This window comes from Thamnophis sirtalis, unplaced genomic scaffold, assembly GCF_051295495.1.
Source record: "Thamnophis sirtalis isolate CommonGarterSnake01/CBP01778 unplaced genomic scaffold, rThaSir2_p1.2 scaffold_1, whole genome shotgun sequence".
Taxonomy (NCBI): Eukaryota; Metazoa; Chordata; class Lepidosauria; order Squamata; family Natricidae; genus Thamnophis; species Thamnophis sirtalis.
In genome coordinates, this window is record NW_028261381.1 from 76,893,982 (window position 1) to 76,914,982 (window position 21,001).

Here is a 21,001-nt window from a genome sequence, read left to right on the forward strand (position 1 = left end):
TTTGAATTCCCTGTGTGAATTTGTGTTTAGTGGTGGGAAATATTCTGATAGCTTTGTTAGGGAACACACCAGTGGTGGGTTTATATATTTTTTTTACTACTAGTTTGCTTGCGCGCGCAGGTGATGCTTCTGCACAGAACAGAAGTGGGTTGCTCCCGGTTTGGCCTGATTTGGCTGAACCAGTTGTGGAATTCAGGCCTGGGTCACAGAATCGGTAGTGACCCAGGCCTGCCACACACACAGGTTCCCTCGCTGCCACTGGACCGCTGCCATTTTGGATTTTAGTGACTGTGTGTGCACAGTTCACTGTCGATTGTTCTGCGCATGCACGGAGAACAATTTACGTTGAACAGTGCAACTGTGCAGGTTGAGAACTGGTAGTAAAACAGGCAGCAACCCAGAGCCTCCTGCCGATGCCACGACCGGTTTGTCCAATTCTTTTTGCATTCTTGATCTAGTTCTTGCTGATTCAAATGTCAATCTCAAAAGTACTTTCCCCAATACAATTGTTTCACCTACATGCCAAGCTTTATTAACATAAATCTCTTTTATATCACACAGTTCTCACAGCCCCAGAACCTTTAGCCTTCATTCTTTTCTCTTCCTATGCATTTGAGCAAGTCCAGCTTCTTAGAGGTTGTTCTGCTCCTAGCCATCCCTGCTGTTAGAAATACAGCCTCAAAGTTTGTTGTATCCTTGCCTTCCGGAATCTTCTGAGATTTAGTTCACACTCTCAGTCATGATTTGTTTAACCAAGAGATGCCCAATATAATACACTTAATTGATCTAAGGTTCAAATAACACTGTAAGACATGTTTTACAGATCAGAAAGGATCACAAAACATGTTAGAAAATAAATGGTTTTCACCATTTCTTTCCCTTACTTTTGATTCTGAATGATATGTAGAAGTGACAATGCATAAGGTATCCTTAATTCATTAAGTGCCTCTTCTTTGGTCCCTGTGCCATTGTGAGGGAATAGAAATGGGTCAGAATGTAGGATGGTCTTTCTTCCCCATCTTTGCATTTTCCTGGTGCCTCAGGTGACTGTAGAGGAGGGAAAATGGTGGAACGTGTGATGTTGTCATATGAGGGGTGTCAAACTCGTAGTGTCATGTTTTCATCACACGACGTATCATGGCTTTCCCCCCCCCCTTGGCTAAACCGGAGGTGGGCGGGCCAATGCATGACGCATCTGGCCCATGGGCCGCGAATTTGACACTCCTGTGTCATGCAAATGCCAGGACATATGTACCTGTATCAGATATTGGGATGCAAGTATAATTGTTGTATTTGTGATGATGTTATCACACCTGTTTTCATTTTGGTGTCCTTCCTAAGATACCTGCTATAGATACCTCCATAAATCCTCAAGAAACTAAGCTGTGATAGTGATAGAATGATAGTGGCAATAATAAAGCAGATATCTTAGTTTGATATGTGGACTTAGCTTATGCAATATATCACTAACATACATTTTGGGACTAAATAATACAATCAAACATTGAGAAGAACCATGTTTTGGAAGGGAGCAAGGGAGAGGAATTGATGAAGCCATGTGGCAGCATCAAGAGGCAAGCTCTTCCCCTTGTGTATTTGCAGGTAACATTGTACTTCAAGAACAACATGGCAGTACTTGTCATGATGCAACCATGCACATTTGGGCATCATTCTGGTTAGGAACAGAAATCTATACTTTGCACATAAACAGACACAATGTTCATAACTTTCTGAAAGAACCTGGTAGTGTTCAACATCCTTTCCCCCCCGCATCTTTCAGGATTGAAGGGAAGCCTCCTGGAACCTTAGAACTGGAAGAAGATGAGGGCTTTAGTGACTGGTCCCAGAAACTTGAACAGCTCAAGCAACGATCGGGAGGAGAGGGAGCGCAAGAAGCTCACCAAGGGGAATGCAGACAAGCCCAAGAAGCAGAGCCTATACAGTGTGAAGAAAGGTAGGGGACCTTTTTCATTGCTTGAAAGGAAGTATCAACTAAACAAGAACCAACCAGAAAAGCTGGAAAAAACATAGGAGATTCCTTGAACTTTGATATAAGACCCACAGAATTTGCTCTGGATATGGCATGACTGAATGTCTATTCCAAACATATAATATACTGCAAACCAGGCAGATTTCTATTTGACATTTGTGTTAGCTTGGTCAAATACAGTCTAGCTTGACTAACTGCCATACCATGGCTGTAGTCACATGTCAACCTTAACTTGGTTAATTTTCATATGGTTAGTCAATTAAACCCACTTTTCTGGTTTTATACAACATATTTAACCATAAGCTAAATACCTTGATTAGGGGTAGTGGAGATACAATATACCAGACAGCAGTGTAGTGGCTAACTTGTAGTTTGGTATGTTATGCAAACACAGCCAAAGATATTGCCTGGAACAAGGAACCAGCCTGATTGCACCTGTGTTATTATCAAATTTATATATTATCAAATTTATTTGTCCCCCATCTCACAGTTCAAAGCAACTCTGAGCAGCATATTGTAGCAATTGGTTTGTTTTTCTTAAATGGTTCTTAACTGAAGCGCTTTACCTTTAAAAACTTCATGACTAAGCAGAACACTAATCAAATTGTAATTAAAGATTTAAGTCACCTGGGGAGCTTCCTTTGGGTGGTATAAGCATAAAGCATTTGCCAGGGAAGAAGATGCCAACCCAGGCTTAAAGTAGGCTGAATGAACTTATATGAATATATTTGTTCTTATATCAACATTACATTATTAGCTTCATACACAAGAAAAATCTCCATATATTACTAAAGTCAGGTTCCACTAATCTTAGCCATATAGTTGCCTTAAAAATCCCAGTAAAAAGTTATTTCCTTTATTATGTAAGCTATTTTTTCAAAAGTATTGCCTCTACTTAACTGATAAAGGTACAAAAACTTGTCTTATTTTGTTCCAGGGTCAACCTAAGTGCTTCAAGGCAGGGAGCTTTTTGGAATAGCAAACCAAACAAATCAAAAGTCTTAGCTCTTGTGATCTGCAAACTTTGTCTTAATATGTTGTGTGAATGAGGTCAGTTGTAGTTTATTCCACAACCTATAGTTAATCACATCAACTTCTCAAATGATCATCTATGGAACAAATTTGTAGAATGCATGTTGGTGAATTTGTTTGCATTACTTTGCAGGCATTGATTAATTTTGCCACCTCATGTTTTTGTAAAAAAATATACAAACATGTGTTTGAACTGGTAAATTATTTCAAGTGGTAGGAAAAAAAATGTAGAACACCTGCCACAACTCAGCAAAGGAGGGGAAAGGTTGTTACCAACTTTAACCGGAAATACATTTAGAAAGGATAAAACTTAAATTTTCTACTTTGTGTACTCAACTGAAATGGAAGTGCATTTCTAGCAGTGCGTTTTCTAAATTATAATTCTATTTCAAGGCCCTTAGTAAAATACCTTCTGTTTTATCACACACACACACATATACACACCTTTCCCAATCTCAGGGTTTTATTTTTAGAGTTTCTGAAAAAATGTTCTGTAGTTTCAAATGTTAAAGCAAGAGGGTTTAAATCTCTAATGTTGGCACATAACTTGGAAGATTTTTCCTTTGGAAAACTTAATTCGCTTAAGTTTCTTTTGAGGTCTCCCTTCAGGTCCAGGAAGATTTATTGTGAAATTGAGTACATTAAGCAAAATTTTCTCCTACACACAATATAAGTGCAAACTCAATCATCTGTTCCTCCAAACTTCTCTGCTTAACTCATTTTCTTCAGCAAGGAGAGAACTGGATAAGCCTCAACATCCGTTTTTCTCCATGTTGCAGGCACTGCTTTTATTTTTAGATTTCCTTTCAATATCTTCAATTTTACTTCAGTGAAACTGTACAAGCAATCATTTTTAGAGAGGTTGGCACATTTGCACTAACCTAAGAATACCACGCACACATCAGCGTGCGGAGGAAAGATTCAGGAAGCAATTATTTGAAGCAGCTGTTTCAGCTGTTTGGATAAGAGTGAGGAAAGAATTAAAAGAAGCTGCTTGCTTCTACTCAGGAAGACAGAGCAGACACTGATACAGTTTTTAAGTATGAAGATGGGTTACCCCTTGAAGAAATTCCTTTAATGAAATAAAGCAATGAGACTGAAATTAAAATCCCTGTGGAGAATTGGAGAACAATGTTGGGCAAACAGTAGCCCATTCCATTCTGTCCCCAGTATGGTATTTGTGAGTATGACTATGTCCTTTTTGATTATAAAAAAAATCAAACTTATTAAGCTTTCATGTCACACAGCAAAATATTTCTATGAATTTTGAAAGTAAGAAACTTTCTTAAAAGTAAAGATGATAGACTTCAGTCCTTTACTTGGTTTGGATATATATCAATTACGTCGATATAATTTACTCGGACTTCAGCAAGGCATTTGATAAAGTAGACCATAACCTACTACTAGACAAAGTAGAAAAATGTGGGTTAGACAGCATCACCACCAGATGGATTCGTAATTGGCTGACCAACCGCACTCAACGTATAGTCCTCAATGGAACTGCATCTACATGGAGGGAGGTATGCAGTAGAGTACCCCAAGGCTCTGTTTTAGGACCAGTACTCTTCAACATCTTCATCAATAATCTGGATGAGGGGATAAATGGGTAACTCATCAAATTTGCAGATGACACCAAGATGGCAGGAATAGCCAACACTCCAGAAGATAGGCTTAAAATACAGAAGGATCTTGACAAACTTGAACATTGGCCACTATCTAACAAAATGAAATTCAATGGTGAAAAAAGTAAGATTCTACATTTAGGCAAGAAAAACAAAATGCATAGGTACAGTATAGGTGGTACCTTGCTCAATAGTAGTAACTATGAGAGGGATCTTGGACTCCTAGTGGACAACCATTTAAATATGAGACAGCAGTGGGCAGCAGCTGCCAAAAAGGCTGCATAAACAGAGAGATAGAATCAAGAACACGTGAAGTGTTAATACCACTTTATAATGCCTTGGTAAGGCCACACTTGGAATACTGCATTCAGTTTTGGTCACCATGATGTAAAAATTATGTGGAGACTCTAGAAAGAGTGCAAAGAAGAGCAACAAAGATGATTAGGGGACTGGAGGCTAAAACATATGAGGAACGGTTGCAGGAACTGAGTATGTCTAGTTTAATGAAAAGAAGGACTAGGGGAGACATGATAGCAGTGTTCCAATATCTCAGAAGAAGAGGGAGTCAAACTATTCTCCAGGGCACCCTGAGGGTAGAACAAGAAGCAATGGGTGGAAACTAATCAAGGAGTGAAGCAACTTAGAACTGAGGAGAAATTTCCTGACAGTTAGAACAATTAATCAGTGGAACAGCTTGCCTCCAGAAGTTTTGAATGCCCCAACACTGGAAGTCTTTAAGAAGATGTTGGATAGCCATTTGTCTGAAATGGTATAGAGTTTCCTGCCTACGCAGGGGGTTGGACTAGAAGACCTCCAAGGTCCCTTCCAACTCTGCTATTGTATTGTATTGTATTGGATGTGGGCCTATGTACCCTTCACTTGAATGTTCTTTTCACTACCTTGGCAAATGAAATCAGCTTTTCCAATTGTATTGCTGAATTGGGTGAATGAAAATATATTTAAAGGAATTATTTTGAATCAGCTATAGATATTCTTTTCACAGAGTAAGTGTGATAGAATGGTTAAGGCACCAAGCTAGAAACTTGGAGACTGTGAGTTTAAAGCCAGCTGGTTGATCTTGAGCTAGTCACATATTCTCAGCCAGAGGAAGAAAGCAATAGCAAATCACTTCTGAAAAGTTTGCCAAGAAAACTGCAGAGACCTGTATAGGCAGTTGCCAGGGGTCAATGCTAACTCAAAGGGACCGAGGGGGAGGGGGGTATTTTAATGACAATGACTCAAAACAGACCAGGTAGCTCATAAATATAGTGACATGTCTTTTTTCAGAAAAAATCTTTTTTGCCTAAGATATTTGTGCGTCAATATAATGGTCTTATTCAGACTATGCTTTGAAGGTTGTACATGCCTTTTTTTTTGTTAATCTGGTTCATAATTCATGTGGGTTTTGCTTGTGGCCTAGGTGAAAGATAGTCAAATAGTATATTTAAGATGTAACTAGCATTGAATAGAATAATTTGGCAGGTTAATTTGGCAATTTGTTTTGCATGTTCTCTTGTAGTAGTATGCTGCTCTTCAAAATAGTTCAAAGGAACTACCGTATTTAAATATAGTCTAACATTTTGTACTGCCTAAACATGTATGCCCAGATGTTCCTGGTATGGATATTGTGGATCAAATGCAGGTTAAGTCAACTTCAATTTAGTTTTTACATGCGAAAGTAATTATATAAGCAAGCTCCAAGTAATATGACTTAGGTTTAGGAAATGGGAAATGATTTGAGGGACAAATTTTATGTGATGTTTGACATTTTCTTTGATAAATTATAGCATTATTCCACGAGACTCACTCTACCTCTAGATGTCTTAAATGAGCTTGAACTCTTCTCTTACAAAGTAGAAAACTGGTAGTGAATTTTCTACTGTAATAAACAGCTTATACCTCCTGTGCCCTTGAAAAATCATAAAATAGGATTTGGAATGGATTGTGCAGGCCACATGTGTATTAGCTGAACCTATTCTGGTTCATAAATTTCTAATTATCTTAAATACATTAGTACAGACTTTGAAGAGAAATGAAGCTTGTTTGACTTTCAAGTATAGGTTATCTTTCAGAACTGCAGTAGTTTGGAGTGGAACCAGTAAGCTTGCTATTAATATTGGCTGATGCGGAGCTAATTGCTATAAAGTGGTACAGAACTACTGTGTAAAGACTATTTCAGTTACTCAAATAACATTGTAAACCAGGTTTGTATTAAATGCTAGGTCTATGCCTAAGTCTGAAATATTTTGGAGTAGCAATTATAACCTTCTTACTTATCAAAGAGACCAATTCTTGCTTGCTTTAAAGTAGTGCAACTTTCTTATTAATACATGACTGTAGATTTACATCGGAAGACAAATGTGGAGTTTTTGATCCAAGCTAGCAGAGGGAGTAAGGTGGGGCATTAAATTATGTTCATGTTTTTAGACTTGAATTCTTAAGAGTTCTTGAGTCAGAGCCAGAGGTGGGTTTCTACCGGTTCGGACCTGTTCGGCTGAGTAGGTAGTAACTCGGCCACCCATGCACCATGGGTCTATTGTCGGTGGCGCCATCTTGATTTTTTGGTTCTGCGCATGTGCAGAACAATCTCCATTGAAAAAAATTATTTTTTTACTTTTTTCTAATATTCTGTGCATGCGCAGACCTTTTTTGCTGTAAATGTGCACCGAAATGTGCACCGAACCTGCAATAAGGCCAGTAGCAACCCACCCCTGGTTAGAGTCCATTTGCAGTCAGATGGCTTTACCTTTCCTAGGGCTTTGCGTAGAGTGGGCTTTTAGATGGAGCTTTCATTCTAAGCAGTAAAACAGAATGCGGCCAGTGAAGTACGATCCAAAGGCCTGATAACAGTTTGGTTTCATTGAGTGGGTACTGCTTTATTCTTCAGAAAGTCTAGAATGTGATTGGATGATTCTAATGGTAACTGGAAGCAAGCTTGAGATTCCCAGCAGTAAACCTGCTCATGCTGATCTCCACCTCAAACCTTTAAACCAGGGTGCCTGTTTTCTTCCTTTGGTTGAAAGCTCCACTCCACCTTTGAGCGATATGGTGCAGGCCACTCTCCCTCAAAGCAGTGGGCTGGAATAGGCTCAAAAGCAAAGTGATAATTATCATGACAATCAACATTAATTATAATGAATAGGTTCCAGTCCTGTTTTAATGTTATATATACCTTTCACCCTGGCTTCGCTGATAAGGAGTCGAGCTCTGTAGCTCAGTGGTTAACACATCTGCCTAAGAGGCAATACAGCACAGGTTCGATTCCCAGCAAGGGTATGGCTAGCTGATGAGAGCTAAATAGCTTGAAATAGATCTATACTAGTCTCCCTTTATTTATTTATCAGCACAAATGTAACAAAAAGGCAACAGTAAAAAATATTGGGTTTCTGTCTGGATGGTCTCTTGTGACGAGCCGAAGGACAGAGAACAGAAGTAGGGATCTTCCATATATATATATATATATATATATATATATATATATATATATATATATATATATATATATATATATATATATATATATATATATATATATATACATATATATATATACACACACACACACACATACACATACACACACACACACACACACACACATATATATATATGTTTTTTTATTTGTGCTGATAAATAATATAACATTGTTATATTATTGTTATAAATATAACAAAGGCAACAGTAAAAATATTGGGTTTCTGTCATGATGGACTCTTGTGATGAGCCGATTGACAGATGATGGAGGCAGTTGCCTTCCTCCCATAATTGGGGCTTACCAGGGGTTGTGACTCTAAATATATATATACACATATATATATACATACACATTATAATTGGATTACCCTTTTTAGAGGGCACAGTAAATGTAAATTCCCCATTGGAAAAAGATATATAACATAAATATTTTTGTGCAATGAAGAAAGACATTCGGCATAGTCTTGTATGCCCAGGTGATTACATTATACCTGGAAACTAGAGTCTATTACAGAGGTGGGTTGCTACTGGTAGGGATGTCAAGCTCACCGAGCCCCCGAACTGGTTCCCCGGTTGCAGCGGCATGTTTATTTGACATTTTTAATGCTCTGCGCTTGTACAGACCTATTTACAGGCAACTGCACATGCTCGCACACCGAACCGGCAGTAACACCGGCAAAAACCCACCCCTGAGGGAGGAGCCAACGTTGCAATGATACGGATGTGCAGTCTCGATGCTCTGAGACCACAGCCGATACTTTTGCCACTGGGTGGTTCAATTGGACCTAAACCGTCTCACAGAGACGGTGAACAGGAAGAATATGTCTTGCTGACCTCAGGGACATCGCAAAATCCCTGATCAATGCAAGAGAAGTTCTTCAAGCTGGTGACAAAAAATCCAGCCAAAGCTGACAAAGTTAGGGTGGCTCCAAAACGGAAGGATATGGAAAGAGAAAGTGTTTCCAGCTGGTGAGGAACTTTTACCGTTTTAAAAAGAGACTGCCTATAAAAAAATTAAAATTAATTTAAATTGGAGAACAGAAGAAATAAGCGGTGGAATGAAATTTGGAATGGTTTTGGACAGTGGGTTATCTTACTTTTTAAATGCTATCTTCATGGATGGGATTTATGCAAGCCTTTTAAAATGAATGGATTAAGTTTTCTTCTTCTATTTTTTTTCTTTTATTATTCTCTGTAAACTATGGACTAAAATTTTTCTCTTTCATTACTGTGAGTGTTCTCCTAACTCATTTAAGAATCGGACTTTTTAAACTTGAAATACAAAAAAAATACAAAAAGAAACAAGGAAAATTGCAACATAACAATACTTGGAGGCTGGAAGGTTTGTGTATTGGAAACAAAACACTCTTATTTTTCTCACTGATTATTTTCGCTTCGCTTTTTTGGCTTTTGACAAGGTCTCACTGCTTGGTTATAGAGAGTGATAAGAAGGAAAGCATACATATGAGCCTTTGAAGTATATCTTTAACCAGAGAAAAGTGAAAACAAAATGTTATTGTGAATCTATGCTTAATCTTATTAACCTTCCAAGCTAGAGCAGTTGTGTTTGTTAGCTGGAGATAATGGCACAATTTCAACAGCAAAAAGAAACCTTAAGTCTGCAAAAGATATTCTCAGAAATACAGAAATTATCAAATACATATGAGAGGATAGAGAAAAAGCTGGAAGACTTAGAGCATCTAATAGCAAAATATGATGAAGAAGTTGAAGATGTTTATCAAGTGGAAAACGTGGTGGTTAAAACCTAAAAAATTGAAGTGGAAAAATGAATATAAAAAAATTAAATTTGCTGATATTTATTGTGATTGGTTTGTCTCTGAAAATGGAAAGAGTGAGATACTGCAAGAGGAACTAAATGGAGGGGAAACCTACCCCAGATGGCAAGATACAGAAGAAGCAAAAAACAAAAGAATGTATGGATTTAAAGAGAAATTTTATTAGCAATATCATTGATAAACCTACTGACAATCAAAGATAAACTGATTAAGGAAACAAAAGAAGGGCAGATTACATGAGAGATTTTATAAGCAAGTAGTTGCTAAGAGGAATCCATACAAAGTTGATTAAGGAGATGATTAGAGGACTGACACCACAAATGGCAGAAGATATGAGACTGTTTTGCTGTTGGAAAGATACAGGTTGATAGATGGAAGAGTATAATTTAAAACTAGTTAAACTTAATGAAATTTAGTAACAATAGATATAGTTAAATAAATAATTGATAATGTTTCTAATGTATACAATGTGTAGTGTCATGATGAGTAGTAATTGGATATGAATATTGAATGGTATCCATGAAAGGAAGATTAGAAATCCCTTTGGATTATATAAAGGTTAATTATGAATTATGTTTATTGACTGTGAAAGAGATGCACAAAAGTCTTTTTGTAACCAACTGATATACTTTCTACAGCATGTATAGAAGGATGTGTTGTGTTTGTTTTGAAAATTAAAAAAATATTTAAAAAAGAGAAACCCACCCCTGGTCTATTACCGGCTGGATGTCACTGCTCCACATAAATATTTCCAAAACCCCTTTTCACTATGCATGAATAATTGCCTTGGCTCAAAAGGGAATATTATAATCTTCAGTCTTCACAGACATCTATCACTTGATCAAGCAATAGTTTTTCTTAAAATCAAGCTGTCAGGGATTATTGCCTTTTAAATTAGTAGAGTAAGTTTGTTTGTGACCTTAAAAATATTAAAAATTGCATTTCTTTTTTTAAAAGGTCACTTATCCTTTCTTTTCTTATCCCCCCCCCCCACTTGCCAATTCTCAGTCCCAGGTCACCAACACGCTCCTACGAAGAAGAAGAAGAAGAGGACAGCAATCTGAAGGAAGCAGAAGTAATGCTGGAGCAAGTCAATCTGGATCAGGAGGCTCCCACCTTCATCCGCTTTGAAACCAGATCATCCAATTTCCTCAAGTTTGTTTCTACTTCAACTTCAGAAGAGTACCCTGGAGCAGAGCTGGAGCAGCAGCAACAGCTTAGGGAAACCTTGGAGCCTGGAGAAGAGAATCAGCATGCTGAGGACAAGCTCCAAGAGAACATTACAGAAGAGAATATGCCTGAGGAGGAGGAAGAAAAACAAGAGGTCAGAAAAAAATCAATTATTTTTTTTCCTCCTCCTACTTTGCGTCTGAGTTTGAGAGGCCGTAAAATGAAAGATGCATTTCCAATAAGGTAGCTTTCAAGTATCCTTAATACTTTTTCCAAATTGAAATTGTCCAGTTAAATAGGAGGAATAAAAAAACCCCATAATTTTAGCTGAAGGTGGCCATTCTTCTCTTATTCCTGAGAATGAAAGGGTTAAAATTAAAAGAGAATAGCTGGACAATACAGTAAATGGTCAAAAGAACTTTTTGAGAAAGCCAAACTCTAAACACATGCATAGCTTTGCATTCTACTGCTATTAAATAGTGAAAATCATAAAAGCGGGATGAAGATTACTAATCCTTTCTTTGTCAGAAAGAAGAATAAAACAGGGATAAGAGTCATAATGATTCTTAATTTTGGCCCAATTCTCAGTCTGATCATTAAGCAAGGACCACCTATAGTGCAAACCCAGCCATTGTAATTTACAAATAATTGTATATGGCTCAGCACAATATGACTTGAGTAATACATATACCCAAGTATTGATAAAACTCAGGTTTTTTTAAAAAAAAAACCTCATGTTTTGATAGGACAGAATATTGAGAGAAAATGGCGTAGTATGGAAAATGTATCTAGCAGCATATATTTGAAAATAAAATAAAAAAGATACAGGAAAATGAATGTGATTTTAGATTGCATTGGCTTACATGGCTTTCTTAAAAATGTACTGATGAAATATAACGGAACAGTAATACAACAGTTTTAAATTAAAATATTGATTAAAATGAACTAAAAACTATGTGCTATTGATATAAAACTCATTCCTGTAGCATATTATTAATTGAAGCCGCACAGAGCTTCATCTTCTTAGTGTTAGAATATTTTCTAAAGTCATTTAAAAATGATGAATAATACAACTCTTGAAGCTACTCTTCAACACCTACATATGTATGATAAAGCCAAAGTTGATAAAGCCAAAGTTCTTCATAAAATTTGATAAAAGAAGTGCTTTGAATGTTGCACACAGACAACAAACTTCAAGCGTCCTGTGCATGCTTGGAAAAAATGTGGCTGGGATGTTTGAAATGTGTTTATGGCACAGTGTTTGTGCTTATGCACATTCCAAACAGTGGTGGGATTCAGATTTTTTTCACTACCGGTTCTGTGGGTGTGGCTTTATGAACATGGCTTTGTGGGCATGGCAGGAGGAGGATACTGCAAAATCCCCACTCCCTCCCCACCCCACTAACTTGCTTTCCAGCTACGTTCTTCTTTTCAGGGCAACAAAAAAACAACTGGGAGATAGCAGGGGCGGGGCCAGCCTATTTGCTGGTTCTCCGAACTACTCAAAATTTCTGCTACTGGTTCTCCAGAACCTGTCAGAACTTGCTGAATACCACTTCTGGTTCCAAGCCATTTTTCTGATGCTTAGCCTACTAGGAATAGCTAGACATTGAAGGCCTTAGTGTAGGAGAATCCGAAGTTCTATCTCCCCATCTCCACCCCAGATCCTCAAACCCAGCATATAGACTGCTTGCCACGGATACTTTAGACTTAGTTTTAAAAAAAACACCTCTAACTTGATTAGAAAACTTGCAAGAGTCTCTCCAGCTTCATACTAGAACAGGTAACAGTCTAAACCGGTTTTTCTAAAACCCAGGGCTTCTTAATTAAGTCAAAAGTAGCTGCGACTACAAGAAAGAGTGAGCTACAAACCATGCACCAAGATAGTCAAAGCCACAGAATCGCTTCATATTTGTCAGACCAAGTCAAACTTAACTACGTGCTAATTTCCCGTGACATACTGTATGCTGAGGTGGGTTCTCCTTAGCACATTGTTGCTTTGTTGTGTTGACTGAGAAGAGAGGATTTGATTGCATTTGAGCAAATGCTCCCCTTCTGTGGATTTCTCCCCCTTCAGGAGAAGAAAAGAAGACTATATGAGCCTGAAGAGGTCCCAGAAAAACGACAGAGGACCCCAAGTACATCCAGTCAGGAAGACGAGTATCAAACTCCGTTAAGCCCAACATTAAAGGTATATGTTGAGTTGCGTAGGAAGGCATGGAAAATGCTGAGTAATGGATCAGTTTATAACTACAAGCCCAAAGCCTTATAGAAGTGATCAAAGTAGAGGAATACCCAAAAGGTTTTCTATTAGCTTCCAGTTAAGCTCAACAAGATTTGTCATTTGATGACTTTTGAATGGTATGCCAGGCCCTACTTGAGGGAGTTTCAAGCAGTGGTGGGATTCATATTTTTTTACCACTGGTTCTTTGGGCGGGCCTTGGTGGGTGTGGCAGGGGAAGGATAGTGTAAAATCCCCATTTCTTCCTGATCTACTGGGACTTGGGAGGCAGAAAATAGATGCGGGCAGGGGCGGTCAGAGGTGGTATTCACTGGTTCTCCGAACCATTCAAAATTTCCAGTACTGATTCTCTAGAACTGGTCAGAATCTGCTGAATACCACCTCTGGTTTCAAGAGTTTCAAGGGATGGGGATAAGTACTTTTAAGCATATCTGTTTTCCTCTCAAATCCCCTATGACAGCATGAGAAAGGGAGAAAAATATTGGCCATACCCATACTTTTATTTTGGAAAGGAAGTTGGCACCAACCAGCATTTTGTATCTTCCCTCAAGGCCACTGTCCAAATGACGCCTGTTGTTTCTGTTTTTTAGATCATTGACAGGACTGAATCTCTGAACCGATCTGTGCAGAAAAGGTAAACTTCTGATGAAATAATGAATGTTCCAAGCTGTGTGACCTTTCAGTTGGCTACCAGTAGCTATCTCTAAGTAATTTTATTTGTACATTGTTTTTCTGGATACAATCTTCCCAAGTAACTAAAGACAGAGGTAAAGTCTGTTATAACAACTTGAAGCCTAGTTCAGCAGTATACGTTAAATAACATGAGATTAAAATAAGAAACTTTTAAAATGCCACTTCAAATGCCAAATAACAGGGTACATGCATGTGGATAACATTTAGAAGAAAGATCAAGAGTTATGATGCCACCTATTGAAAGAGCTTTGCTGTGAGCTCTGCAAATAATTCAAGACTGATGCTTTGTTCGTGATCATTGTGTGTCTGAAAGATCACTTTTTAATGTGTTGAGCTGCAGAAAATATTTCCTGTTAAGGCAATTTCTCCATCTCCCCAGGATTCTATTATGCATTCTTTCTAGGCAGTCAGAATTTATCAAGCAAGTTAAAATATTCATTGAATTTACAAAACCCTAATCAGGGTTCAGTCAACAAATTACTCTGAATTGTGCTGCCACTTGTTCTTCTTGTGTATGCTTATATAACATAGTGAACTGCGGTTTGCTTAACTAAAGGCTACTAACTCCATTTGATACAGATAACCATGAATCATGATTTAGAAATCATCCTCGCTGCGGTTCATACAAAAACTAAGCCATAAATAAGTAAGCCACATTGCCTTTCAGTGTGCTATGTGATCTATGCAAATTGTGGAAATCACTGGTCATAATTCTGAATAAACAATGGTGTTTAGGCTCTGAAATGTTGGGTCTGTGGTAAGCACACTTTCTACCATCTTCTTTCCTTCCAGTAACAGTATGAAGAAGACCCAAGCACCACTTCCAGTTTCCAAGATTGATGATAAACTTGAGCAATACACTCAAGCCATTGAGGTGAGTGTAAACTCACTGACTTTGACAAGCTTTTCAAAGAAGTACTTTTAGAGTCATCTTAAAAAATGTGTTACAGCAAGCCCATTCAAAAGCGTAAGTCCATTGATTTTCACTCATTGGCAAGTTAACTGAGCACTACTGTCACCCATGCAAGATTTTAGCTTTTGATGTGTTTTTGCAGATGTCCTCCTTTTCATGGCAGCCAAAAAAGTAGAGTTGTATTATAATATTTTGTTTGGCAATTAATTCCCAATGGGCTAAAATCCACCTTCTTCTGGTATTCTAACCCATGATGAACCTGGCTGACGGCATTATCCTTTGTCTTATCTGATGTAACTGATTTATGACTATGAAATGAAGGCAATGTGTGTGCGCCACAGGTGTTTGAGCTTTCTTGCACTGTTTTTCTTTACATGGTCATTGACGGAAGATTAGAGCCATGGTGGCGCAGAGGTTAGAATGTAGTATTGCAGGTTACTCTGCCCACAGCAGAGTTTGTTCCTGACTAACTCAAGACTGACTCAGCCTTCCATCCCTTGGAGAGCGGTAAAATGAGGACCCAGATTGTTAGGGGGAAATGTGCTGATATTGTAAACTACCCAGAGAGGGATGTAAATGTTGTGGTCTGCCAGCGGCCTGTGGAGCCGGCAGCAGAGTCGGACAGTGAGGAGGTTGGGGAGGAACATGGGCCAGTCCTCAAGTCTGGGGAAGGCTCGGACAAAGGCTCTGTGTTGGAGGCAGAGAGGGGACGAGGGCCATCTGATAGTGATGTCAGCCTCTGGAGCCTGACATCAGCAAGGCAGAGGAACAGTGGGAGCCTGTTCCCAGTGTGCACATGCACAGAGCTGCCAGAAGGCAAGAACAATTAAGAAAAAAGGGGTGACTTGGGAGAAAGGCTTGGAGATGATTGGCCCCTCCCATAAGACAAAAAAAGAGGAGCAAATGTACATGAGCCTTTGCAGGAAGCAATTAGTTCATCTGGTAGGTTCAAGATCTGATAAGTTCCATATGACTCTCTGCTAGGTTTGGCCTTGCAAAACTAATTGACAATTAGGTCTCTGGCAGCATTTTAAGGGAGATAAAGGTGGGTGCTTATCAACGTTACCCAAAAAGACTATGGCAACTAGAGCAGACATCTGTCGGAATCTTCTGTTGGGCTGTGAATGACCATCAGTCATAGCCGTATAAATAAAAGAGGGTTTTTGGGACTAAGATTGTGGTTTATGCTTTCTCAGGAAACCTAGGTCAGAACAGTAAAGCACCATGGGATGGTATATAAGTCTAAGCGCTATTGCTATTATATTGGCACAAAGGCTGTGAGGGAGGGACATTTTCTGATCAGTTGCTGAATTGGATGGCTACCATAATGCTGATTCTCCCTAACGGATGCATCAACTCAATGCTTCATAAAGAAGCTTGACTATGAGAGAGAGGTTTTTTTGAAACTAGAAAGCCAGTTCACCCTTATATTATTTTGCAGATCTCCAGCAAAACTCCAAAGCCAGCGCGCCAACCTTCCATTGACCTTCCTACCAATAGTGCCGCAGTGGCCAGCACAAAAAGCCTCTGGGAGACTGGTGAAGTGGCTCAGTCATCTGCAAAATCAATGCCCTGCAAGGTAACTTCTTTTTTTTAAAAAAATGATGTCCAATCCCTACCATTGGAAAGATACAATTTCTTCTACAGAGATTGATCTTGTGATGAAAATGATGTCCGGTTATAAATGTCACCAACCAAATGGAACCAATATGGACTCTAGATTTGACCTGACTTGCAAAACATAAAGACTTTTTCACAGAGGGCACTTCAAGCATCTCTCATCACACCTGTGTTCTTCCTAGGACATTGTGGCTGGAGACATTGTGAACATAAGAAACCTTTGGGAGCAAAAGGAGAACCCCCAAACAGATGCAAATTCTAAGGTGAGGATTGCTGCTTCCTTTGGGAGAAATGCTATGATGAAGCTTAATTTTTTCTGTATAAGTAGCCAACCATGTTAAGCCTGGTGGGGCTTTGCTGGAAAAGGGCCCAGAAGTGATGCAAAATGAAACAACACAGCAGCTTCGTTTTACTCTTCCTTAATGTAGCTTTGAAAAGATGCTTCACGTAAAGCATTGTCAAATTAAAGCACCCTTCAAGGACTTCTATAGCCACCCTGTGACTATTAAAAGAAAGATTTTTTCTCCCATTATTGTGGCTGTATGCAGTTGGCTCTTCCTCAGCTCACTGAATGCAAGCTCTCCTGTTCATGGTATTAAAGGAAAACTGTTCCACTATATCAAGTGAAATATGTATTTAATTCAGCGTTTTATTTTGCCAGAAGCATAGTAGCTGCCCGAGGAAGCTCAGAACCGGTCAGGAGTGTGATAGCATCTTCCTGCTTGCGCTTCCCAAAAAATGACATACAGAGGCACATTGCTTCTACCTATGGAGCTAAAAACAAATGTTCACATTGACTAATCCTGGGTCACGTATTCCTGCCCAGTTCCACACAAATCAGAATTCTATGTTCTTCATTGTCATCATCTGTTTGGTTGGTATAAATGTCTTTATCCAAAAAGGGGACGGAGAAGGATTGAACACAGGGAAGGAAAATTTGCAAGTAAACTACCTCCAAGGTAGTTGTGCAAATATATTCTTAATTTTCTGTGAAAATAGATTGGATATATATTTTAATTCCATGTTAGTGGCCAACTGTGTCCCCCCACCCAACCTCAGAAGGTTGTGTCTTTTTCAGCCCAACACTTCAAAGGGTGGTTGTTGTGGGAAAATAGAAGAGAATAAGTTTCAGGTATGTTTGCAGCTTGTTACTTGTAAAAATAATACAGGCAGGATACAGATTAATAATAAAGAAATAATGAAATTCTCCCTTACATGCAACATATTGCACAATAAAGAGGATCCAGGAATTTGGAATATGGTTTCGAGGAAAAGAGTCAAGAGATCGAAAACAATGGATGATTTAAATAAAGAAAAACCTCAGATGCTTTGTAAAGTATTAACACAAATATTTAAGGAGAGAAGAGTGGATGGGAAACAGAAGGGGGGATAGAGGAATCACCAAAATTCCCCTTTGCAATGTATATTTATGTTCTCTTTTCCATATTGCTTTTTCTAACTTTATTCTTGACCCCGTTCTCATTTTATTTATTGCCTTTATTTATTTATTTGGGGGGGAGGGATGTATGCAACTGCATATCTTACATAAATAATTGTGAATGACTGCAGACTGGTACCCATCCCTGGACCGGGAATTGGGGACCCCTGATTTAAAGTGTAGGAGCATCTGGAATAACATTTCAGCAGATTTGCTTGTTAACTTTTGAGCTATTTTTCTGCAGAGGTTTGAGGTGATTTTGGTTTTTGACATAGGATAGTGATGGTGATTTTTTTTGGGCAGAGTGCCCAAACCGGAATGTGTGTGCATGCACATGCATGTGTGCGCACTGGAAACCTGAACAACAGCTGGCCAGTGTGCATGCATGCACTGGCCAGCTGGTCTTTGGGCATGCCGGAGCACTGAAAACCTGAACACCAGCTGGCTGGGCATCCATGTCTGTTTTTTGGCTGGTTTTGAGACCATTTTTGTGGCTACTTTTAGCTCAAGACAGCCCAAAAATGCCCAAAAGATGGGCTGAAAACGATCTGAAAAATGGCCTGTTTTTTGGCTATTTTCTGGCGCTCTGGCACCCACGAAGACCAGTTAGCCGGCATGCCAGGAATTAGAAGATCAGCTGGCGACAGCACACAAGTCCACAGAGAGGACTCTGCATGCCACCTCTTGCATGCATGCCATAGATTTGCCATCACAGACATAGGTTCAGGTTTTCCTGGTATCGAATAATGAACTGTCGTTTAAACTTCCAGGCCAAAGAAAAAGGAACAGAAGCACAGTGCATGAAATCAGCCCATATTTGATGGCTAATGGTCAAACTTAGTTTTTTTCAAAGCACTTCAAAAACTGTAGGCTGGAAGAATAGTAAGGATTTGGGTTTTAACCACTGAAATTGCAATTTTTCATCTTCATTTTTAGGTCAAGATTCCTGGCAAGAAATATAAGTATGTGGCAACTGGACATGGACAGTACAAAAGGGTGCCAATAGAAGATGATGGGGCGAGGGAAAAATAGCTGTGCTGGTACCAAACTCACAGGTAAAGGTAGGCTGATGTACTAAATAGCATTTGCAAATTCTTTTTGCACATATAAAGTCAATAATATTCACCAAGTGCTGACTGGCTTTGCCGTCAGATTTCTATAAGCAAAAGCAGAGAGTGCTCCTTTATAAAGCGATTCCTTGTTATGTTCCTCCCTTACTAAGGTAATGGACAATCCAAACATGGACCTTTATTGGTACAGTCACATTTTAAGGCCAAAGGCATACGGAATATTTAAGGAATGATTTAGGTGGTGTATTTTAAGGGATGTATGGGGGAGGCATGCATTTACTTAGAATAACATTTCTCAACTCTCTACTAGCAATGAGAATCCATTTTTTTTCATAGAAACACTTTATTCATTCTACATATTCAATGTTTATAAAAATTGTTCTTGAGTCAGGATTTCATATGAACTGCCTTTAAGCTGTGAAAAGAATTCTTTCCATGTGTAATGACAACCATCCTAGCACTTATTCATGATAAGTTCAGAAAAAGCTTAAGAGCATCTTTTGCTTCCATCATATCACTATTCCTTTTCTTACCGTATATCTGTTTCTCTCAGGAACCAAACATTTCTATTTCCTCATTGCTCAACATACCTTCCGTGTCTTATATTATCATCTCAAAACAGGGCACTTACTCTACCAAACATTTGAAACCTTAGTGTGATTTGTGTATGCTTTCTTTACTTAGAATTCTCTCTCGACCCAACTAATTTTGGCTAAAAAACATATCTGAAGATGTCTGAAACTGAACTTGGCTTTTATAACTATTTAAAAGAATAAGGCAGCTTAATCAGTCCAGGACATCTTTATCTTCTACTATATTGCCCTTAAAGTTAGGACAGAAGACCTTAACGTTACTTTGCTTTACTTGCCTGATCTTTATGCAATACAGTATGGGATACTCTTAGATTCTTACCTACACTTCAATTTTAAGACACTGTTAATATAAATAATGAGTAGAACACACCAATTAAAAGTGAACACAAACATATCAGTTGACTCAGTTGGGTAAGTGGTTGGTAGGAAACCAGTTTTCCTGCCTGCTGCAAAATTTAACATTTTGATTCTTGACGCTGAGGTTACTGCTAAAGATATATGCAGGAAAGTGGATAGGATGTTCTGATGTTCCATATATTTGCACTAAAGGAGACTGTGCTCCATATTTTATAATGCCATTTGAATTGTCTTGAAGCAACAGGCAGCTGACACAAAAATTTGTTTTCCAATGATCTGATCAAAAGCTATGATCTACTACTGCATGGCATATGATGAGAGTAGAATAACCCAAATGAACTCAGGGTTAGGGTTCAGGTGCCTTTTGTGATGGCATTTTTGGAATTGTATATTTGCTGTCATTCTTCTGGAGAAAAAAACAGATCATAAAGTGATGGTAGTCCTGTCTTTTGATATAAAACAGAGGCCTTGCAAAACAACTATAGTAGCCTAAAATCTGCTATTCACACATTATTCAAAGCATTAATGCTAGAGCAAAAACGGGGCATACAACTATATACAATGAAACTGAAGTGCTGAAATGGGCACGCATGTGTGCCGGAAATGGGAAGATCATCTTCCCGGTGCACGCATGCACACTGGGTGGTTGCTCTTTTGGTTTCCGGAGCTCCCGTGTGTGTAAAAACCAGCTGATCAGTGCACTGGAACCCGGAAGAGGAAGAGGTGATGGCTTATGTGCCCAGAGAGATAGTTCTGCGTGCCACTTCCGGTACACATGCCATAGGTTTGCCATCACAGCCCTAAATCTTCCCAATTTTGCTTTTGATGGATGATACTCATGTTTTGCAACTACCAATGGGAAGAAGCAGTGGTGGGTTTCGGATCCCGTTCCAAACAGTATGGTTGGAACGGGCCAGGCATCGCCCACATGGACGCACATGGCATGGGCGCACACGCTCGTGGCACGCATATGCATCGTACCGGCCTGCGA

General features: G+C 38.8%; 1 protein-coding gene across 5 annotated transcripts in view; it reads left to right on the forward strand.

The window, feature by feature from the left end:
• The window catches only part of LSP1 (lymphocyte specific protein 1), a 105,435-nt gene that overhangs the window by 70,393 nt on the left and 14,041 nt on the right, over nucleotides 1-21,001 (forward strand). For 3 of the 5 annotated variants that reach the window (XM_087716683.1, XM_087716699.1, XM_087716706.1), the window contains exons 3-10: nucleotides 1,781-1,954; nucleotides 10,923-11,238; nucleotides 13,162-13,275; nucleotides 13,917-13,960; nucleotides 14,812-14,893; nucleotides 16,374-16,511; nucleotides 16,735-16,815; nucleotides 18,927-19,051. In XM_087716683.1, coding sequence (XP_087572809.1) covers nucleotides 1,781-1,954; nucleotides 10,923-11,238; nucleotides 13,162-13,275; nucleotides 13,917-13,960; nucleotides 14,812-14,893; nucleotides 16,374-16,511; nucleotides 16,735-16,815; nucleotides 18,927-19,022 — 1,045 coding nt within the window. In that variant the 3' untranslated portion in view covers nucleotides 19,023-19,051. The remainder of the gene's footprint in view (nucleotides 1-1,780; nucleotides 1,955-10,922; nucleotides 11,239-13,161; nucleotides 13,276-13,916; nucleotides 13,961-14,811; nucleotides 14,894-16,373; nucleotides 16,512-16,734; nucleotides 16,816-18,926; nucleotides 19,052-21,001) is intronic. The other 2 variants (XM_087716689.1, XM_087716713.1) reach the window with 2 other exon arrangements.